The 22,180-nt window shown below is 43.1% G+C and overlaps 1 protein-coding gene across 1 annotated transcript; it reads left to right on the top strand.

Moving 5' to 3' along the window:
• Positions 1 to 2,380: 2,380 nt before the first annotated feature.
• LIPT2 (lipoyl(octanoyl) transferase 2) lies at positions 2,381 to 4,645 on the top strand. Its single transcript, XM_006073300.4, has 2 exons — positions 2,381 to 2,828; positions 3,347 to 4,645. The coding sequence occupies exons 1-2, from the start codon at positions 2,381 to 2,383 to the stop codon at positions 3,574 to 3,576; spliced, it is 678 nt and encodes a 225-aa protein (XP_006073362.1). The 3' UTR covers positions 3,577 to 4,645.
• The last annotated feature ends 17,535 nt before the right edge of the window (positions 4,646 to 22,180 follow it).

The raw sequence follows: 22,180 nt of genomic DNA on the forward strand, positions 1-22,180 counted from the left end.
TTGATTATATTCTTTGCAGCCAAAGATGGAGAAGCTCTATACAGTCAGCAAAAACAAGACCAGGAGCTGACTGTGGCTCAGATCATGAACTCCTTATTGCCAAATTCAGACTTAAATTGAAAAAAGTAGGGAAAAGCACTAGAACATCCAGGTATGACCAAAATCAAGTCCCTTACGATAATACAGTGGAAGTGAGAAATAGATTCAAGGGATTAGACCTGATAGACAGAGTGTCTGAAGAACACTGGAGGTTTTCCACGAACAATGGACAGAGGTTTGTGACATTGTACAGGAGGCAGTGATTAAGACCATCCCCAAGAAAAAGAAATGCAAAAAGGCAAAATGGTTGTCTGAGGAGGTCTTACAAACAGCTGAGAAAAGAAGAGAAGAGAAAGGCAAAGGAGAAAAGGAAAGATATACCCATTTGAAAGCAGACTTAAAAAGAAAAGCAAGGAGATAAAAAAGCCTTCTTCAGCAATCAATGCAAAGAAATAGAGGAATACAATAGAATGGGAAAGACTAGAGATGTCTTAAAGAAAATTAGAGATACTAAGGGAACATTTCATGCAAAGATGGGCACAATAAAGGACAGAAATTGTATGGACCTAACAGAAGCAGAAGATATTAAGAAGAGGTGGCAAGAATACACAGAAGAACTGTACAAAAAAGATCTTCACGACTCAGATAATCACAATGGTGTGATCATTCACCTAGAGCCAGACATCCTGGAATGTGAAGTCAAGTGGGCCTTAGGAAGCATCACTACGAACAAAGCTAGTGGAGGTGATGGAATTCCAGCTGAGATATTTCAAATCCTAAAAGATGACACTATTAAAGGGCTGCACTCAACATGCCAGCAAATTCAGAAAATTCAGCAGTGGCCACAGGACTGGAAAAGGTCAGTTTTCATTCCAATCCCAAAGAAAGCCAATGCCAAAGAATGTTCAAACTACCGCACAATTGCATTCATCTCACACACTAGCAAAGTAATGCTCAAAATTCTCCAAGCCAGGCTTCAACAGTACGTGAACCATGAACTTTCAGATGTTCAAGCTGGATTTAGAAAAGGCAGAGGAACCAGATTTCAAATTGCCAACATCTGCTGGATCATCGAAAAAGCAAGAGAGTTCCAGAAAAACATCTACATCTGCTTCATTCACTATGCTAAAGCCTTTGACTGTGTGTATGACAACAAAGGTGGAAAATTCTTAAAGAGATAGGAATACCAGACCACCTTACCTGCCTCCTGAGAAATCTGTATGCAGGTCAAGAAGCAACAGGTAGAACCGGACATGGAACAACAGATTAGTTCCAAATTGGGAAAGTAGTAGTCAAGGCTGTATATAGTCACCCTGCTTATTTAACTTCTATGCAGAGGACATAATGGGAAATGCCGGGCTGGATGAAGCACAAGGTGGAATCAAGATTGCTGGGAGAAATATCAATATATGCATCTCAGATATGCAGATGACACCACTCTTACGGCAGAAAGTGAAGAGGAACTAAAAAGCCTCTTGATGAAAGTGAAAAAGGAGAGTGAAAAGGTTGGCTTAAAACTCAACATTCAGAAAACTAAGATCAAGGTATCCAGTCCCATCACTTCATGGCAAATAGATGGGGAAACAATGGAAACAGTGACAGACTTTGTTTTTCGGGGCTCCAAAATCACTGCAGATGGTGACTGCAGCCATGAAATTAAAAGAAGCTTGCTCCTTGGAAGAAAAGCTATGAGCAACCTAGACAGCATATTAAAAAGCAGAGACATTACTTTGCCAACAAAGGTCCATATAGTCTAAGCTATGGTTTTTCCAGTAGTCATGTATGGATGTGAGAGTTGGACTATAAAGAAAGCTGAGTGCTGAAAAATTGATGCTTTTGAACTGTGGTGTTGGAGAAGACTCTTGAGAGTCCCTTGGACTGCAAGGAGAGCCAACCAGTCCATCCTAAAGGAAATCGTCCTAAATATTCATTGGAAGGACTGATGTTGAAGCTGAAACTCCAATACTTTGGCCACCTGATGCGAAGAATTGAGTCATTGGAAAAGACCCTGATGCTGGGAAAGATTGAAGGCAGGAGGAGAAGGGGACAACAGAGGATGAGATGGTTGGATGGCATCACGGACTCGATGGACATGAGTTTGAGCCGTTTTCTGGAGTTGGTGATGGACAGAGAAGCCTGGCTTGCTGCTGCCCATGGGGTCGCAAAGGGTCGGACACGACTGAGCGACTGAATTGAACTGACCTTACAATTAGGTATCAAAACACTCTCTCAACAGCCAGTAACAGGCATCTAGGGGCGGAGGCTCCGAGTCCCCGCCCCTCCCGGCCCGCCCCTAGGCCCAGAAAGGAGGCGGAGCCCCGCAGAGGCTGCGGCGGGCGAAATGCTGCAACCGGCGGTACGCCTGGTGTGGCTGAGTCAGGTTCCCTACGCCGAGCTGCTGGCGTTGCAGCAGCGCTGGCTGCTGCGGCTGCAGGCCGAGCCAGGGCCCGAGGCGGGTGCGCTCCTGCTTTGCGAGCCCGCGGGGCCCGTGTATACTACCGGGTTGCGCGGCGGCCTGACGTCCGAGGAGACGGCACGACTGCGGGCCTTGGGTGCCGAGGTGCGCCCCCTTGGCCGGGGCGGCCTAGCCACCTTCCACGGCCCGGGCCAGCTGCTGTGCCACCCGGTACTCGACTTACGACCCCTCGGCCTGCGCCTGCGCGCCCACGTGGCCGCGCTGGAGGCGTGCGCCGTGCGCCTGTGCGAGCTCCTGGGCCTACCCGGCGCCCGCGCGCGGCCCCCACCCTACACCGGAGTTTGGCTGGGCGAGCGCAAGATCTGCGCGATCGGTGAGCGCTTCGGGGCGGGGCCTGGAGGGGCCGGACCAATGGTGGTGAGGGCCGAGCGGGCGGGTGTCACTGGCGCGGGCTTTGAATCATCTGCCCACTGCCTTTAAGAGTTTCTAAGGCTCTCCTCACTGATATCTTCAGAACCAGGTCATTTCGGAGGTCACGTGGTTCAACACACTCATTTTTAGAAATGGAGAGACAATGAGAAGTGAGTTGCCAGGTTACTTCACAGTATCTGGACTATAAGGGTGAAAATTTTTTTCATACTTTTTTTTTTAACAGCGGAAACTTTGTAAGGACATTTCTGTAATGTTCATAGTAAGTGCAGCCACTGTGGAGCCACAGGCGTCTCCTCTCATTTTGTCCCGCTCCCCTGATCTGTGTACAACCTCTTGGGTGCTCTAGAAACAGAATTGGAAAATCAGTGGTCTAGTCCAGTTTCTTCATCTCACTGAGGGCCATCATGAAGCCTGGGGAGGGAGGCTGTCTATTCTAAGAGCCGTTGGTTTGCCTTGCAGGTGTCCGCTGTGGAAGGCACGTTACGTCCCACGGCCTGGCGCTGAACTGTTCTACGGACCTCACGTGGTTTGAGCACATTGTGCCCTGTGGGCTGGTTGGGACAGGCGTCACTTCCCTGAGTGAGGAGCTCCAGAGGCATGTCACTGTGGATGAAGTAATACCACGTTTCCTTGATGCCTTTAAAGAGACCTACAAGTGCACGTTGACCTCAGAGGACAGCCCCAGCTGAAGGGCGTTTATATTATCTCACCCTGGAGGTCTTGCCTTGGAAAGCACCGCACCAGACTTGGAATCACTGAAACCCAGATTCTAGAACTGGTCCTGTCATTCACACATCATGAGACTGTGGGCAGATCATGAGCTCTGAGCCCTTGGTTCCATATGTATACGGTTTATTTATATCTTCCCAACCTACCTCAGATATAGATATGAAAACATTGTGAAAAGCATAAATATAAGGCATTAGTACTTCTGTCGACACCCATTTCTCAGCTAAGAAAAATTCAGGTATCATAGGGTGTCATTTCTCAAATATTTCCTCGGTACTGTATTAAATTGGGAAGTCTGGGCTCCAGTTCCTTTGATTGTTGTAAGAATCATTTTTCAGGATCATCCAGGTGAAGGTGATGTGGATTTTTTTTTCATTCTTAGGAGACCTGGGAGCTTTCTGCAATAACAGGGAAAAGGAAAGGCTTCTTTAAATAGTAATATGGGATTCTGTCTTCCTGGGTTGGATTCCTCAAGCCTGATGGCTTTTTTAGTTAGGTAACCTGAGTTAGGCCAAAGGCTAGGGGAAAGAGAATAATAATTTCTAACCCTGTACAGATGCCAAAAATAGAAGGTTTTTTTTAAAAAATATGAGATCTCTATAAAGGTTGTATGTTAATTATCTATAACAAGTCATCCCAAAACTTAATGACTTAAAAGAATAAACATTTATTATCTCATATACAGTGGTTTGGAAATTTGGGAGAAGCTTAGCTGAGTGGTTCTGGGTTAAGGTCTCTTCTGAGATGCAATCAAGATGTCAGCTGTCGGGGGACTTCTCTGGTTCTCCAGTGGTTAAGACTCCGTGCTGCCAATGCAGGGGCCACAGGTTCAACCCCTGGCTGGGGACCTAAGATCCCACATGCTGCATGGCACAGCCAAAAGATTAAAACAAACAAAAAAAAAGATGTTAGCCGGGGCAGCGCTCATCTAAAGGCTTGACTAAGGCTGTGGAATCAGCTTCCAAGATGACTGACTCACATGCTTGGTTGGTACTGGTTATTAACAGGAGGCCTTAATTCCTCTTCACTCTATGTTGTTCAGTCGCTCAGTAGTATCTGACTCTTTGCGACCCCCCCATGGACTGCAGCACACCAGGCTTCCCTGTCCATCACCAACTCCCAGAGCTTGCTCAAACTCACGTCTATTGAGTCAATGATGTCATCCAACCATCTTGTCCTCTATTGTCCCCTTCTCCTGCCTTCAGTCTTTCCCAGCATCAGGATCTTTTCCAAGGAGTCAGCTCTTTGCATCAGATGGCCAAAGTATTGGAGCTTTAGTTTCAATCAGTCCTTCCAATAAATATTTAGGATTGATTTCTTTTAGGATTGATTGGTTTCATCTCTTTGCAGTCCAAGGGACTCTCAAGATTCTCTTCCAATACCATAGTTCAAAAACATCAATTCTTTGGCACTCAGCTTTCTTCATGGTCCAGCTCTCACATCCATACATGCTATTGGGAAAACCGTAGCTGTGACCAGACGGACCTTTGTTGGCAATGTCTCTGCTTTTTAATAAGCTGTCTAGGTTGGTCATAGCTTTTCTTCCAGGGAGCAAGCATCTTTTAATTTCATGGCTGCAGTCCATCTGCAGTGATTTTGGAGCCCCCCAAAATAAAGTCTGTCACTGTTTCCTTTGTTTCCCCATCTGTTTGCCATGAAGTAATGAAACCGGATGCCATTATCTTCATTTTTTGAATGTTGAGCTTTAAGACTCTTTAGTTCCTCTTCACTTTCTGCCATAAGGGGGGGGTGTCATATGTGTATCTGAGGTTTTTTATATTTCTCCTGGCTATCTCGATTCCATTTTGTGCTTCATCCAGCCTGACATTTCGCATAATGTCCTCTGCATAGAAGTTAAATAAGCAAAGTGACTATGTACAGCTTTGATGTACTCCTTTCCGAATTTGGAACCAGTTTGTTGTTCCATGTGTGGTTCTAACTGTTGCTTCTTGACCTACATACAGGTTTCTTAGGAGGCAGGTAAGGTGGTCTGGTATTCCCGTCTCTTTAAGAATTTTCCACAGTTTATGGTGATCCACACAGTCAAAGGCTTTAGCATAGTCAATGAAGCAGATGTAGATGTTTTTCTGGAATTCTCTTGCTTTTTCTGTGATCCAACGGATGTTGGCAATTTGAAATCTGGTTCCTCTGCCTTTTCTAAATCCAGCTTGAACATCTGAAAGTTCACAGTTCACATTCTGTTGAAGCCTGGCTTGGAGAATTTTGAGCATTACTTTACTAGTGTGTGAGATGAATGCAATTGTGCGGTAGTTTGAACATTCTTTGGCATTGGCTTTCTTTGGGATTGGAATGAAAACTGACCTTTTCCAGTCCTATGGCCACTGCTGAGTTTTCCAAATTTGCTGGCATATTGAGTGAAGCACTTTAACAGCATCATCTTTTAGGATTTGAAACAGCTCAGCTGGAATTCCATCACCTCCACTATCTTTGTTCATAGTGATGCTTCCTAAGGCCCACTTGACTTTGTACTCCAAGATGTCTGGCTGTAGGTGAGTTAACCATCGTCGTTAACTGGGTCATTAAGATCTCTTTTGTATAGTTTTTCTGTGTATTTTTGCCACCTCTTCTTAATATCTTCTGCTTCTGTTAGGTCCATAGCATTTCTGTCCTTTATTGTGCCCATCTTTGCATGAAATGTTCCCTTGGTATCTAATTTTATTGAAGAGATCTCTAGTCTTTCCCATTCTATTGTTTTCCTATATTTCTTTGCATTGGTCACTGAGGAAGGCTTTCTTATCTCTCCTTGATAATCTTTGAAACTCTGCATTTAGATGGGTATATCTTTCCTTTTCTCCTTTGCCTTTCCCTTCTTTTCTCTATTTCTAAGCCCTCCTCAGACAACCACTTTGCCGTTTGCATTTTTTTTTCACGGGGATGGTTTCACTTTATAGGGCTGCTTGAATATTCTCATTGCCTGGCAACTGGCTTTCCCCAGAGCGATGCCAGAAAGAGACAAGGTAGAAGCCACAGTGTCTTTTATGACCCAGCATTGGAAGTCACACAGTCATTTCTGCAGTCTCCTAATATGTGAGCCCTATTTATTCAGTATGGCAGAGACTACACAAGGGTGATAAGAGGTGTAGATCTTTAAGGGCCATCTTGGAGACTGGCTACCACAGGCAGTTAGGGTAGAAGGAGCCTTGAATAAGAAGTCAGGCAACCTCAGTTCCAGTCCTGGCTGTGTAAAACAGTAACCAGCATTCAAGATGGCAGCCGCTTCCTGCGGACTGCAGGGAACAGAACTCCCTGCTGTTGATTGACGTGTACTGGAGATAAGCCACCAAGTGTTCATTTGTGCCACAACTAGTGAAGCCCTCACGCTTTAGAGCCCATACTCCACAACAAGAGAAGCCACCACCATGAGAATCCTGCTCGCTGCAACTAGAGAAAGCCCTCACACAGTAGTGAAGACCCAGAGCGATCATAAATAAATGAATAAATAGTTAAGATGGTAAATTTTAAAAATCCAAGAGTGGAGCTGCAGCTGGCTCCTGAACAAAACCAGAACTTGTAGTCCTTAGGAACCCACATGATCTCTTCTGTTCTCCGCTGTGCTTCCTGGTGTGTTTGCTTCATTCTGTCTTACTCCAGTTCAGCTTTCTCTGTTTCCTAGACCATGTGGTAGAAGATGGCTTCTGCTGCTGTTACCCATGTATGTTGGAGTAAAGTTAAGGAAAATCCCCAGGTTTCTGGATGCTAGAGGTATTGCTGGAACAGAGAACACTGGATGATGACAAAGTTTGGAGAGGATGATAATGAGTTTAGTTTTTGATGAATCAAGGTTGAGATACTTGTGGAAGATGCATGTGGAGAGGCCCAGTTGGGTCTGTGGATCCACAGGACAGCTGTCATGAGTGACAGTTTATGTCTGGAAGCCCAAAGAGGGCAGGGGAGGGCAGAGGGCTGATAAGTGTGAGGTGCAGGCCAAGGAGACCGAGAAGCAGTCTAGGCAGAGACGTAGCACGGGACCCAGAATGAGGCAATACGCCGATCTCATTGACTCTTCTGGCTGCATAGCAAAATAGGGAGGTTTATTTTACGGATGAAAAAACTGGCTTGGGAGGCTGAGTGACTTCTATGAGGTCATGCACTTAGGGGCAGAGTCAGTCCCTGGCTCCTAAGCTGGGTCTTTCCGCTCTTGCACAGCTGTCTCTGAAGGGTGAGCAGGGAGAGCCAAGGAGGTCGCTGGGCCTGTGGAACGGGGTCAGCCCACTGCTGCGGGTTCCCGACTCTCCTTCCTTCCTGGTCAGAGCCCACCTCCGGTTTCCCACCGGGGCCCTTCCTCAAGGAAGGAAGCGAGGCATACGAAGGAGGGTAGTTAACACCCTGGCTTTCCCACCTCCAAAAAGTCTCTTCTTGTTTATGCAGAGTCTTTTCCTCATAAATAAACAAACTTTCCAGAGTCTGGTAAATGAGTGCTAAGTGCGAGGACGTGACCAACTGCAGTGACTTTTCCAGCATCTTGTTCATCAGCGAGGCTGGCAGGAAGCCAAACGGGACCTGCTCTGGCAGGTGACCAGTGCACCTGGCTGCATGAAAAGAGCCTCTTTCTAAAACCTTTATGGAAATCAGATATTTGCAATCAAAATGTGATTTTTTTCACTAAATTGTAATTAACATATTATCACACCATATTATACTAACTATACAGTTTTAAAAAACAAGAAAAATTTCACTCCCACCTAAAAAGCATCCTTTCCATTTGTGTGTGTTTCCAGTACTTGATCATGAGCCGACATCTTTTATTATTCTAGCCCATTATTCTGTCTTATAATTCTATTATTATAAAGTATTACATGGAAAAAATTTTGTATACTCTTTTAAATCAAAAATAATATTATAAACATTTTCCCACATTGCCAGATAATCTTTATATTTTTTAATGTCTTAATCTTATTTTTATTTCTTTTAAAACAAATCTTCTAAAAAATACATCGGTAATACATGCACATGGAATAAAGTTTAAAAGGAACAAGCAGGCTTTCCTGGTGGTTCAGTGGTTAAGGCTCCAAACTCTCAATGCAGGGGGCACGGATTTGATCCCTAGTCAGGGAACTGAGATTCCCACATACTGCATGGGCAGCCAGATAAATAAAAGATACAAAACGCTATTACTAAATTGTAAGTCTTACTCCTATCCCTTTTCTCTGTAAACCCAGGCCCTTTCCTAGGGGCTTAAATGAAGGTAAATGTCTCATTTATACTCTTCACATGTATTTTATACATATCTAGGCATACATGCATTTTCATGTGGTAGTATACTATACACACATCCCTGTACTTTGGAGATTGCATCAGGTCAGTATATAAAGAACATCCTCATTTCAAAAATGACTATGGAGTATTCTGTTCAGTGGATTTATCACGACTTATTTATCTAATCCCCCATTAGCGATGTTTAGATTATCACTAATTCTTTCTTTTACAACTAAAGCTACAGTGAGAATTTAGGACTTCCTTGGTGGTCCAGTGGCTGAGACTCCGAGCTCCCAATGCAGGGGACCTGGGTTTGATCCCTAGTTAGGGCTCCCACGTGCCACAGAAAAGATCTCGCATGCCACAGTGAAGATCAGAGACGCCATGTGCCACAACTAAGACCTGGTGCAGCCAGATAAAAATAAGTGTGTGTGTGTGTGTGTTTGTATATCTGCATTTTGTAACGCATGTGGTGAGCACAGAGTTTGCATTTCTAGAAGTGATTTTCTGAGTTGAAGGATATGTGCATTTTTATTAGATGTTGTCATATTGCCTTCCATAAAACTTGCTAATTTATATTCCCATCAGCAATGTACAATGCCTGTTGTATTTGAATTTTAACTGTTTTAGCATCTTAGAGTTTTTCATCATTAAAGTTTTTTATCATAAAATCTTTCTAATGTACAGCAGTGAATCCCATGTACCCATCATTTGGGTAAAACAATCAACTCATGACCAGTCTTAGCTTATCTAAACCTGGGCCCATTTCCTGCCTCCTCCCTGGATTATTGTGAAGCAAATCACAGATACCATATAAAATATAAAATATTTCAGTATGTATTCTCAAAAGATAAGGACTCAAAAAATAACCACAATATATTAACACATGTAAAAAATACATCTTCAGTATCAACAAATATTCAGTTAATACTCAGATCTCTCTCTCTTCACCCCTCCCTCTTCCTAATAGGTGATTTGTTCAAACCAGAATTGAAACAAAGTCTACACACTGAATTTGGTTCATAAGGCTCATAAATGTCTCTTAAGTCTCTTTTCACCTATAGTTTCCTCCTCCCTCTTTTGAAAATCTTTTCCTCCTGTATTTCCCGAAGATTCAAAAGTAGATCCTGATATTTGGTCTGATTCAGATATGATTTTTTTTCTTTTTTTAGCAAGCCTGCTTCATAGGTGATGGTGTGTTTTTACATCAAGTGGCACACAGGATCTGTTTTGGGTTGTTTTTTTTTTTTTTTTTTCTCTCTTTCTTGTGATAGCTAGACCCTAGATCTATTATTTTAGTGAAAGTGAAAGTCACTCAGTTATGTCTGACATTTTGAGACCCCATGGACTATACAGTCCATGGAATTCTCCAGGCCAGAATACTGAAGTGGGTAGCCTTTCCCTGCTCCAGATCTTCCCAACCCCTGATTCTATCATTCCATCTTCATTTACCAGTAGGAATATGTCTATAGGACTGGCAGTTCCAAAAGAACTGAATATGACCTGTAGCATTAGTGTTATCAATATTAGCATTTTATTAGCTTATTGTTTTGTCCATTTTCATTAAAATGTGTACTTAAACACTGTATAAAAGAGTAGCTTTTACAGCTGCCTTGACGTTTAAACTGAGTTTAAATTTGAATCATATTTAGATTATTAGCACTGAGTACTTCCTTTAAAAAAGGGGGTTCATACATCATTCAGGTTCAAGAGACACTAGCATAAGGCTACATTTACAGTGTTACATTTTTTCAATTTACCTAAACTGTGAGCTTTTTTAAGCCAGAGACTCTTTGTTTTGTTTTGTCTTTGTATCCTAGCATGCGAAAGGAAACAGTGGTTCAGTGACTTGTAATTATGAGGAATTCCCTGTAGACTCCCTTCAGTCCTTCTGTTGACAGACGTCAGTGTCCATTCTATAAAGTGGTCATCCCAGCCCCACTCACACAGCCCCAGATGTAGAGCTTTCTTTATAGTTCCGATTGTTAGAAAGTTTCCTCATCCCAAACTGAAACCTGCCCTGAAGCGTTGTAATTCTGCCCTCCTGCAAGTCCTCTTCTGAGAGCCCTTCCCTGGCCGCACCCTGCACCCCCATCCTTGGTTCCAACTCTGAGCCTGTCCAGACTGTGAGCTCCCCAGGCAGGCACTATGGCTGTATCACCCATGGCCCCCTCAGGACCAGCCCAAGGCCTCACATGCAGATGCCCAGTAATGCCTGTTGAGTCAGCACATGAGTTCTATCCTAAGAGCAGTCTTATCTTCTCATTACACTTTCCTGATTTTTCTGCTCTTCATAAAATGTGGCCTCCAGACTCTACCCCACTGCCCTCATCTCAACAGGCTCCACTTGGCTAACATGCCCTTAACCTGTGTTGCTTGAAGATAACACGCCTGGTGTGGTCTGGTCAGTGCGTGGTGTGTTACTGGGGACACGGAGATATATCAGACTTGGTTCCTGTCTTCAAGCAGTGTCACTGGGGACTGGGGACTTGGAGACACATCAGACTTGGCTCCTGTCTGCAAGGAGCTCACAGCTTTGTGGAGGAGACACACCAGTAAAGAATGTTCACAGCAACCAGTTATAAGGACCATGAGAGAAGTTTGCATGTGTACTGTGGAACACAGAAGAGAGTAATCTTAACAGGGAACAGGGGAAGAAAAGGCTCTAGTGACTCCTAGGTTTTAAGTAAGAGAACAATCTAGCTCTAACTCAATGAAAAACAGTATCTTAGATCTGGTAACTAAAGAGTCTGGGGATAGACATTAGCATAGATTCATCCCTGGAGTAGGAAATAGCAACCCACTCCAGTATCTTGCCTGGGAAATCCCATGGACGGAGGAGGGAGCCGGTCAGGCTTTCTTCACCCCTTTCTTCACTTTCTTCACCTTCTCTTTCACCCATTGCCTGAGGAGACTGAAAAGGAACGGGAGGATCCCACCCATCTGACTGTTGCCACCGCCTCTGCTTGCTCCTCCCACTTGCCCCCCAAATGCTCACACACTTCTTCACCTATCAAGGGCTTCACCTCCTTGCTCTTGAGTTTCCATCTGGGTTGGTGCATAAAGAGGCACCATAGGGTGGAAAGAGACAGACTGGAGGGAAAGGAGGGGGGTTCCTACATGACGTCACAGTCCCAACCTGGCTACCCTCCTTGGGTTCCAGTAAACCCACCCTACCCTGGCCCTCCAAACCTAGCAATGCTTTCCCTCCTCACTGTTGCTACCAGACCTCCTTCCATTCCCTGTCAAGTTCCTAAATCCGCCTTCATGCTGTCTTCAGAGTATCTAGTTGCAGAGTGCCATCTGACTCCTGCCAGAATGCTGACTTAAACACAGCCCTGATTTGCAGTCAGAGGCTGGACTGGGAGCATGCTATGCCCTGTGAGATGTTCGGTGCCAGCAAGGAGTTCCTGTTATTCAGCTCAATTTCACCCCTCTAGCTCAACCCACATGGGCACAGGGCTATGCTAAGCATAACTTTACAGTCATTACTTAATCATCAAAGCAAATAACAAACCCACAAGGTTGTATTGCTTGCTGACTGTGTTCTGAGAAGAAGAAATTGGCTCAGATGAAGATTCGCCCAAGTTCATACAGTTAGCTGGAGGCAGGTCCATGATTTGAACTTAAAGTCTGGATTCCAAAGACTGTACAATAAACAGCACTCCTACTGTAGGGGAAAGAATCACTTTCTACTGGCTTTATTCACAGAATATAGTGTATACATGGAACAGCAGGCAGACCATCTTGTTACCACAAAATGGGATCCTGCCTGAACATGGAGCATCAGTGAGAAGAGCAGAGCCCAAAGATGCAAAAAGACGGATTCCTGAAAATATCATCTGAGCTTCTGGATCCAGCTATGCCTGAAGCTACATATGTCAGGATATTAAAATTTTGTGCCACGTGCTCAGTCATGTCTGACTCTTTGCAGTCCCATGGATTGCAGCCTGCCAGTCTCCTCTGTATGGGAATTTTCAGGCAAGAATGCTGGAGTGGGTTGCCATTTCCTCCACCAGTGGATCTTCCTGACCGAGGGATTAAATCAATGTCCCCTGCATCTCCTGCATTGGTAGGCAAATTCTTACCACTTACGAGCTGATAAATTCCCTTTCCTACTTAAGTCAATTTGCATTGGGTTTTCTGTCTGTTATAGCTAAGATTCCTAATTGATACACCTACCTCCTCTATAAACTTTAGTCCTGACTGAACCCACATTCTTCTGCATTCACATAGCCCTTATTGTTTAAACCATTCAAAAGTCCATATTTATTCAACCATGAGCACACGTGCCCTTTTAATTTTTGAAAACATTTTTGCCCTTGTTGCATGACTTGCAGATTCTTAGTTCCTTGACCAGGGATTGAACCTATGCCCTTGGCAATGAGACCAAGGATTCCTAACCACTGGACTGCCAGGAAATTCCCAATAGTTACTCTTTATGAAACACTTGCTATGTGCCAGGTACCAGGTGAAGTGCTTTAAATAGAATATCTTACCGTAATCCACACAACTATAAGATGCAGTTGTTTTTATACCCATTCTATAGATAGTTCCCTAAGACTCAGAGGGGTTAAACTCTTACAGCTGATATTAATAATTGGCAGGGCTAGGATTCAAACCCAGCTCCACCAGACCCCAGAAGCTGTGTTCTTCACCACTGTTCTACCTTGCCGGCCAGGACCCAGCTTGTGTGAGGGTGAAGTGGAGAGAAGAGGCCACTGAGATGTTCAGTCTCCTGACACCGCACCTTGCTCCACCTCCTCCAGAGCTCTTTTTACTGCTTTTTGCTGCCTGCAGAGGCAGGAGAATGGTTAAGCTCAGAAGGAGAAGACAGGGACTTCCCTGGTGGTCTAGGGGCTAAGACTCCACGGTCCCAAAGCAGGGGGCCCAGGTTTGATCCCTGGTCAGGGAACTAGATCCAACAGACTACAACTAAAGATCCCGCTTGCTGAATCCAAGACCTGGTGCAGCTAAATATATATATATTTATTGAAAAAAAGAAAAGAATGAGAAGACAAGTGTTCTGCAGGTTAAACTGACAGGCCAAAATGAGACAAGATCGCGGAAGCACAGACACAGGCTCCTGATGAGTAATGGAATAAAAGAACTTGATGTGACGGTTAAACTTCCTCTGTGATTCATGCTGTATTTTCCTTGGTAACCCAGGCTTCTGAGACTGTTGACGACTGATATCGTCCATGCTCATCCTCCCTCCCAACGCTGTCCCCCACCTCCTAGATAGACGCTGACTTATATCCTGGGTATTCCATGGTGAAAAAGACATACCTGATCTGTGTTCTTATAGTGCTTACATTCCAGCAGGAAAGGCAGACCCCAAATCAGTACACGAAAGTGAAAAAAGTGAAGTCGCTCAGTTGTGTTCGACTGTTTGCGACCCCGTGGACTGTAGTCCCCCAGGCTCCTCTGTCCATGGGATTCTCAGGCAAGAATACTAGAGTGGGTTGCCATTTCCTTCTCCAGGGGATCTTCCCAACCCAGGGATTGAACCTAGGTCTCCAGCACTGCAGGCAGATTATTTACTATCTAAGCCACCAGGGAAGTCAAATCAGTACATAGATAAAGAGAAAACTGGGTTGAGTCCTATGAAGAAAACAAACAGGGGACTGGATGGATGATGGTTCTGTTGACCAAGAGATAGACGACTCAAGGAAGCCAGGGAAGAAGTCACAAGTTCCAGTCCCAAAATGTTATCCAAACAGAGACTTTACGTAGGTAGTTACATATAAGAGTCTAGCGTTCAGAGGAGAGAGTTCTGGCCAAGATGTTGAAAGAGCATCAGCTTCTCTCAGGTTCTATTCCTTCCTGGAAGCTTTCCCTGATAACATAATTCTGAGTGATCTTTCTCTTCATTACTTTTATTCATTCATTTATTCAAAAAGTTCTCAGTAAGGTCTACTCTGTGCAGACTCCATGTTAGCTTAGTGCCCTTAAGGAGCTTGTATTCTAGGTGTGGAATCAACAAATAAAGTAGGCAATTAAAAGTACTGTGTTCAAGGGAAGTGCAGGGGGCTGTAGGAGAATGGCCGTCTGCATCAGCCAGGTCCGGCAGGAAGCAGATGGCCTTCTCACGCCAGTAATTTGAGGAGGTCCTATTCAAATAGGTGGGTAGGGAGTAGGGAAACCACAAAGTGTTGTGAAGTACCCTGGATCTTGAAACATTTGGACATCACTACCACCCAAGGCCTGAAGGGGAGCAGGAAGGAGGTGGTAACAGAAATTCAGAGAAGAAAAGAGTACTGAGATAGGACTGACTGACGGGAGCTGTGACCGTCACTTGAGGGATGCAGCAAGAACAACAGTAGCCATATATATCCCATCACTTCGTGGCAAATAGATAGGGAAAAAGTGGAAACAGTGATAGACTTTATTTTCTGGGGCTCCAAAGTTACTGCAGACAGTGACCGTAGTCATAAAATTAAAAGACGCTTGCTCCTTGAAAGAAAAGCTATGACAAACCTAGACAGCATGTTAAATTAAAGGAGACATCACTTTGCCAACAGAGGTCTGTATAGTCAAAGCTGTAGTTTTTCCAGTAGTCATGTATGGATGTGAGAGCTGGATGATAAAGAAGGCTGAGCACCAATGAATTGATGCTTTCAAATTGTGGTGTTGGAGAAGACTCTTGAGAGTCTCCTGAACTGTCAGGAGATCAAACCAGTCAATCCTAAAGGAAATCAACCCTGAATATTCATTGGAAGGACCGATGCTAAAGTTGAAGGTCCAGTATTTTGGCCACCTGATACAAAGAGCTGACTCACTGAAAAAGACCCTGATTCTGGGAAAGATTGAGGACAGAAGGAGAGGAGGATGACAGAGGAGGAGATGGTTGGATGACATCACCAAGTCTATAGACATGAGTTTTAGCAGATTCCAGGAGACGGTGAAGGACAGGGGAGCCTGGTGTGCTGCAATCCATGGGATCGCAAAGCACTGGACATGACTTAGTGACTGAACAACAACATATATATAAATATATATGTGTCTGGGTGTATGTATATATACATATGTGTATGTATGTATATATATATATAAATTTTTTGTTTAAAATTTTTTTATTTTTGACTACATTCAGGATCTGTTACCCAACCAAGGATCAAACCTGTGCCCCCTGCAGTGAAAGAATGGAATCTTAACCACTGGACCATCAGGAAAATCCCTATTTTTTAAAGTTAAGTGTTGATAGATTAGATGATGTTAGGTGTTATTGGAAAGCAAGGCAGGGAAGGGCTTTGGGGAGGTCAGAAAAAGGGAGGGATTAGAATTTGTAAATAGATGGTCAGGGAAGGCCTCACTAAGAAGGTGGCATTTAAACAAAGACTTGAAGGAGGTGTATCTCGAGATGAGTCTTCAGTTGGCCCACTCCACTCCCTCACCCTCCCTGTTTCAAGGTCCAGGCCTTGTCCCCAACCTCTCTGGATTAGAGAGTTCCCTGAAGGTCCTTCTCAGGCTTGTCCAGGAGTTCTGTTTCATTCTTCCTTTTCTCATCTAATAATAATGGAAGCTGCCACTTATTAAGCATGGGCATCATACTCTTGTCATGTTACACATCAGGTCATCTAAGCCTCATAGTAAGACTGAAAGTCACAGAGGGGAGATAAGGCAGTCTAGCCTGCTTTCCATTGACTCTTTGGCCAGCTGCCTTCCCTGACAGGGTTCCTGCCTCATCCTCACTCCAAAGGAAGTGGAAGATAGACCTAAAGTTTTTGAAGAACTGAAAAAAGGAACAAAGCATTGGGCACAAGGACCAAAGGGTCCTTAGAAGGCAGTGTTTGTTAAAATGTGAGAACATCCTAACGATCAGAGCCTCAGATCCCTTGGAGGCAATGAACTCCTAGTCACTAGAGGTATGCAAGAGAAGCTGATCAATCTGTTGCCAAAAATTAAGTCTAGCCCAACCCCCAGCCACCAGTTTCTCACGCCCCAAGGCTGGGGGCATGTGCGTGACTCTCCTCTGCCCTGTGAAGGGTGTGTGCCTCCTGCAGCTAAGAGCCTTGGAGCCACTGCCCTCGTTTTCTCTTGTTGTCTTGAATGTAGTCCAAGGGAGGTACCCTGCAACCAGCATGCTGAGTGCCAGGAAAGACCAGGAAATAGAATTGGAGGCACCATGTGCTATATATGAAGGAGATGAAAAGTTTCCAGGAATTAAGTCCAGTTTCATTTCAGTATAGGATAGTAGAAAATGGTGATCCCAAAGCCTTTTTCATAGAAGTTTCCGGGACAAAACAAATCCTCAAACACCTCCAATCATGTCTATGAATGCATCTTTTAACATCATATCATCAGGTATAAAGCAGAACTTGTATCAGCCAAGTTACAGGAAGCAGTGAAAGTTAATCTCAGGACCGCCATGTTGCTAGAATACACCAAGGATAATAAAGAGCAGTTTATGGAGAATCACCATCCCCAGTAATTCTACCACATCCAAAAGCAATATCATCTTGGTTGAAAATCCTAACACAGCCCATCAAGTGAGAAAAAAAAGATAAAGAAAACAACTTTCAAAAGCCCAGAGGGAACTAAATCCAATCTCTTGGGATAAACTATAATGGAAAAGGATATAAAAAAGAATGTACATATGTGCATAACTGAGCCACTTTGCTATACAGCTGAAATTAGCACAACATTGTAAATCAAGTATATCTCAATTAAAAAAAAAAAATAGTGAATAGAAAACAGAAGACCAGAAACATAAGTTAACAGATAAATTTCTGTTAACCATAAAGGAGAACTTCCTCAAAGATGGAATTGGATTGATATAGGAAGAAAAGTTATGACCAACCTAGACAGCATATTAAAAAGCAGAGGCATTACTTTGTCAACAAATGTCCATCTAGTAAAAGCTATGGTTTTCCCAGTAGTCATGTATGGATGTGAGAGTTGGACTATAAAGAAAGCTGAGCCCTGAAAAATTGATGTTTTTGAACTGTGGTGCTGGAGAAGACTCTTGAGAGTCCCTTGGACAGCAAGGAGATCCAACCAGTCTATCCTAAGGGAAATCAGTCCTGAATATTCATTGGAAGGACTGATGTTGAAGCTGAAATTCCAATACTTTGGCCACCTGAGGGGAAGAACTGACTCTTTGGAAAAGACCCTGATGCTGGGAAAGATTGAAGGTGGGAGGAGAAGGGGACGATAGTGGATGAGATGGTTGGATGGCATCACTGACTCAATGGACATGAGTTTGAGTAAATTCTGGGAGCTTGTGATGGACTGGGAGGCCAAGCGTGCTGCAGTTCATGGGGTCGCAAAGAGTTGAACACGACTGAGCGACTGAACTGAACTGAACTGAGTCAAACAAAACTGGCTCTACAGATGATGATTGGCACTTGGAACTTGAGACATGGGAAGAGTATCCTTTAAAAAATAAACTGCGTTCAAAATCTTTTATTATTCTTTTCTAGGACTGAAGTGGCTTTTTATTAAACAGATTTTGTTGGTCTATTTCTTACATTAAAAATATTTTAAGCTGAAAGTCATGAGGATATCTGGTTGTATTAAATTATTTTCACAAACTTGCCTTAATAAAAGGTAAAAATGTTACTGATTCATATACTTTATGAAGCCATTTGAGCTTTTTAAATGACAAATATAGGGGATAATAATCAGTGTTAACTTATGCGATCTTAGTCTAGTGGATATAATTTTTTATAGAGAAATATAAAGCTGTTTTCAAACTCTCATCTCAGTGGAACAGAATAATGAGTGAACAATTAGCCCACAGCGTGATGCATATTCATAGGTTCCTCATCTTAATAAAGTCTTCATCACTTCCTTCTCTTAATTACTGAAGCATAAATTGCTTCAGAGAAACTTAAATACTAGTATTTGCACTTTATACATAATATTCTTTGTAGTTCCTTTTTCTTTTCAAGGGCGAACTGCTTCTTTATAATAAATGAGTATCTGTTTATATTGATACTTTTCTCTTGGTTTGGGTCACAGTGTTCAATTTTGAGAGCTTTCAATGGAATGTTGAACAGGAGAATATAAAAACAAATCTGCCAAATGCATCATAAAGTATTTGAATAGAAGTGCTGGCTCCTATTTAAAATATTTCTCTTTGCTGCAGATAGATGGGAGTAAAAGATGCCTTAATATCTAATTTTTGTATTATTAGAGACCATGGTTTTAAGAAATTCCTATTTATCTGTTGTATATTTTTAGTTGTTTGGTAACTGAGGTCTTCTAAATTTTTTAACACAAAACCACATTTCCAGTCTTGCTTCTTTTTAAGTATCCAAATGTATTTCTCAGGGATGTCTCTGGTGGTCCAGTGGTTAAGAATCCACCTGCCAATGCAGGGGAAGTGGGTCTGATCCCTGGTCTGGGAAGATTCCTACATACCTCAGAGCAACAAAGCCCATTCACATATCTACAGGGCCCACACAAGACAACTACTGAAGCCCACGTGCCTAGAGCCCATGCTCTGCAACAAGAGTTCAGTACAGTTCAGTTCAGTTCAGTTGCTCAGTCGTGTCCGACTCTTTGCTACCTCATGAACCACAGCACGCCAGGCCTCCCTGTCCATCACCAACTCCCGGAGTCCACCCAAACCCATGTCCATTGAGTCGGTAATGCCATCCAACCATCTCATCCTCTGTCGTCCCCTTCTCCTCCTGCCCTCAATCTTTCCCAGCATCAGGGTCTTTTCAAATGAGTCAAGTCTTCGCATCAGGTGGCTAAAATATTGGAGTTTCAGCTTCAACATCAGTCCTTCCAATGTAGCCACCACAATGAGAAGCCCTCACGCCACAACTAGAGAAAGCCTGTGCACATCAACAAGACCCAGTTCAGCCAAAATAAATACATTAAAAGTTTTAAAGAAGCAAAAGAAAAAAACAAATGTATTTCTTAGTACCTTTGTAATAGTGGATACAGAAGTCTCTCAAATGCTGAACTGTAGTATATACTTACTTAAAAAAAAATCATTCATAGGAGAAACTATTGGTGTAGTTTTACCAGGAAGTTTTTAATATGTATGTGTGATTCACAGGGATTCTGTATGTGCTCCCCAGCTAAAAAAACATGTAGGACTCTACTGTGGTGCCATCTGGGAGAGTTGCTGGTTGGTTCATCAAGTCACAGCTGTGCAGCTCGGGTCTGAGTTTTTAAAGAATAGTTAACTTATTAAAAAGTTCCCTTAGCAAAAGAGCAGTTGAGCTGTGTCCATGAGTTTTACTGGGCTAATGTTGGCGTCAGTTAAATCGTTTGAATTATGAAGTATAATTACAATAAAGAAGTTCAGCCTCATGTTTGAAAACTGAGTCACATTTCTTGAATTAGTATGATAGAAACATTAAAATTCAGGACCATTGGGATATTTTGATTTGTTTGCTGTTTTTTGTTTTTTGTTTTTTTTTTTTTTTAAAGAAATTGAAACTAATACATTTGCTAGTGGAAGAAAATGGTTTGTTTGGCTTTGATGATTCTGAAATTGTTCAGGCTTATCATGGGTCATAGATTACAAAGAATAATGCTAGTGAAATGCAAATCTACTATTTTTACTCATTTTTTTTTACACAAAATGTACACATTTCAGCAGGGTGGTGTTGGTGGCAGTGGCGCCTCTTTACTACCTTATGTAAAACAGTTGAACATTCTTATCAATAGTGCCATCATCTATTTAACACTCCCAGTCCATTTTCTAAGTTTGTTTACTTAAAATTGTATGAAATGACATAATTAACAAGCAATAAAAATCTCTATTACATACATACATATACACACAACACAACTTAACACATACACACGGATACAAAGAAATGTAGGGAATTCTTCAGTTCAGTTCAGTCACTCAGTCATGTCTGACTCTTTACAACCCCACCGACTGCAGCACGCCAGGCTTCCCTGTCCATCACCAACTCCCAGAGCTTGCTCAAACTCATGTCCATTGATTCAGTGATGCCATCCAACCATCTCATCCTCTGTCATCCCCTCCTCCTCCTCCTGCCTTCAATCTTTCCCAGTGTCAGGGTCTTTTCCAATCAGGGGGCCAAAGTATTAGAGTTTCAGCTTCAGCATCAGTCCTCCCAATGAATATTTTTCGGGAATTCTTGGGTAAGAGATTTGACTAGATAACTCTGAGAGTCCTTTCAACTTAGGTTCTATTACTAAATGATTCTAGAACTCTAACATGGTATGATTCTAAGGCTGTGATTCCAAAATTTTATTAGGACAAGAAACAGTCCCTATTTTCAAAGAACTCACAACCTAGCAGATGAGGTAGACAAATAGTTACTTTTGATAACTGTAATAAATAGTCCTATAGATTAGATGCAAGGCCTTGGCAGGATGTGGGAAGGAAGGCTTACTGAGGCAGGGCTTGTTTCCTCAAGGCTGGTCTCAAGAACCACTTGCATCACAATCTTTCAGGAAGCTTTCTTTAAAAAAAAAAAAAAAAACTAATTTCTGGGCTCTATTCCAGATCTCCTGAATCAGAAACTCTCAAGTGGAACCCAAAAGTCTACTTCACTTAAAATAAGGGCTGAGGTGATTCTTAAGTAGACTGAAATCTGAGACTGCCTGCTAAGGGATTTCTCTGAGAGATGATATATACAGACTGAGAAAAAGAAGTAGCTGGGTCAAAATATGAAACTACAGAAGTCACACAGAAGTATGGTGTTTTGATGAAGATTTTGTACAATTTTGTACAACATTCCCTCCATGGGATAGGCCTTTTTTGAATGATAGCACTTCTTAGATAGAATCTGAGGTTCTGTGATTGAGGGTATATGCCTCAGATGTCCTAGGACAGAGTTTTCTTTGCACAGAAGTTAGAGCTGACCTCAGTTTGTTATAACTATCCCAAGGCCATAGGCTGGCAAAGAGGTCTCTGATACAGACTCCCCACAGAGTCCCTGAGAGTCTACTCCCTGCCACCATCCACTCCATTGCCGTGGCCTCCTGGCCCTCATTTCCCAATTGTCCCTGGCTGCTTCTTTTCTTTGGAACCTGCAGTGTCTGCAGTAAGGAAGCAACAGCTTGAGTGAGGGCCTGATGGCCGGAAAGCACACCGGTCTGTGGGATAGGGAGCAGTGAGATGTGTCTGGACACCAGTTGTCTGCGTATGTGAGGGACTGCTGAGACTTGGAGGAGACACTGGTTAAGGGGAGAGAATGGCCTAGTGGATTTTGAGTCTGAGCTCCGCCAGCGACTTCCTTGGTGAGCCTGGGGCAGTCCCCTTTCCCAAACTGGGCCCCTTAAACTGTATCCTGTCTGGAAAACAGGGTTTGTGTTAGAATCAGATGATTCTCCAGTGACCATCTGGGTTTAGTATTTTGGATTCTAAGATCTCTGATCCTAACTATCGCCCTGTGAAGAATG

Source organism: Bubalus bubalis, chromosome 16 (genome assembly GCF_019923935.1).
Source record: "Bubalus bubalis isolate 160015118507 breed Murrah chromosome 16, NDDB_SH_1, whole genome shotgun sequence".
NCBI lineage: Eukaryota > Metazoa > Chordata > Mammalia > Artiodactyla > Bovidae > Bubalus > Bubalus bubalis.

Bases quoted from the DNA above. Each gene is read 5' to 3' on its own strand.
- LIPT2 (XM_006073300.4), top strand. From the start codon at position 2,381: ATGCTGCAACCGGCGGTACGCCTGGTGTGGCTGAGTCAGGTTCCCTAC. The intron at 2,829-3,346 runs GTGAGCGCTTCG...TTTGCCTTGCAG, and splicing joins GCGCAAGATCTGCGCGATCG to GTGTCCGCTGTGGAAGGCAC.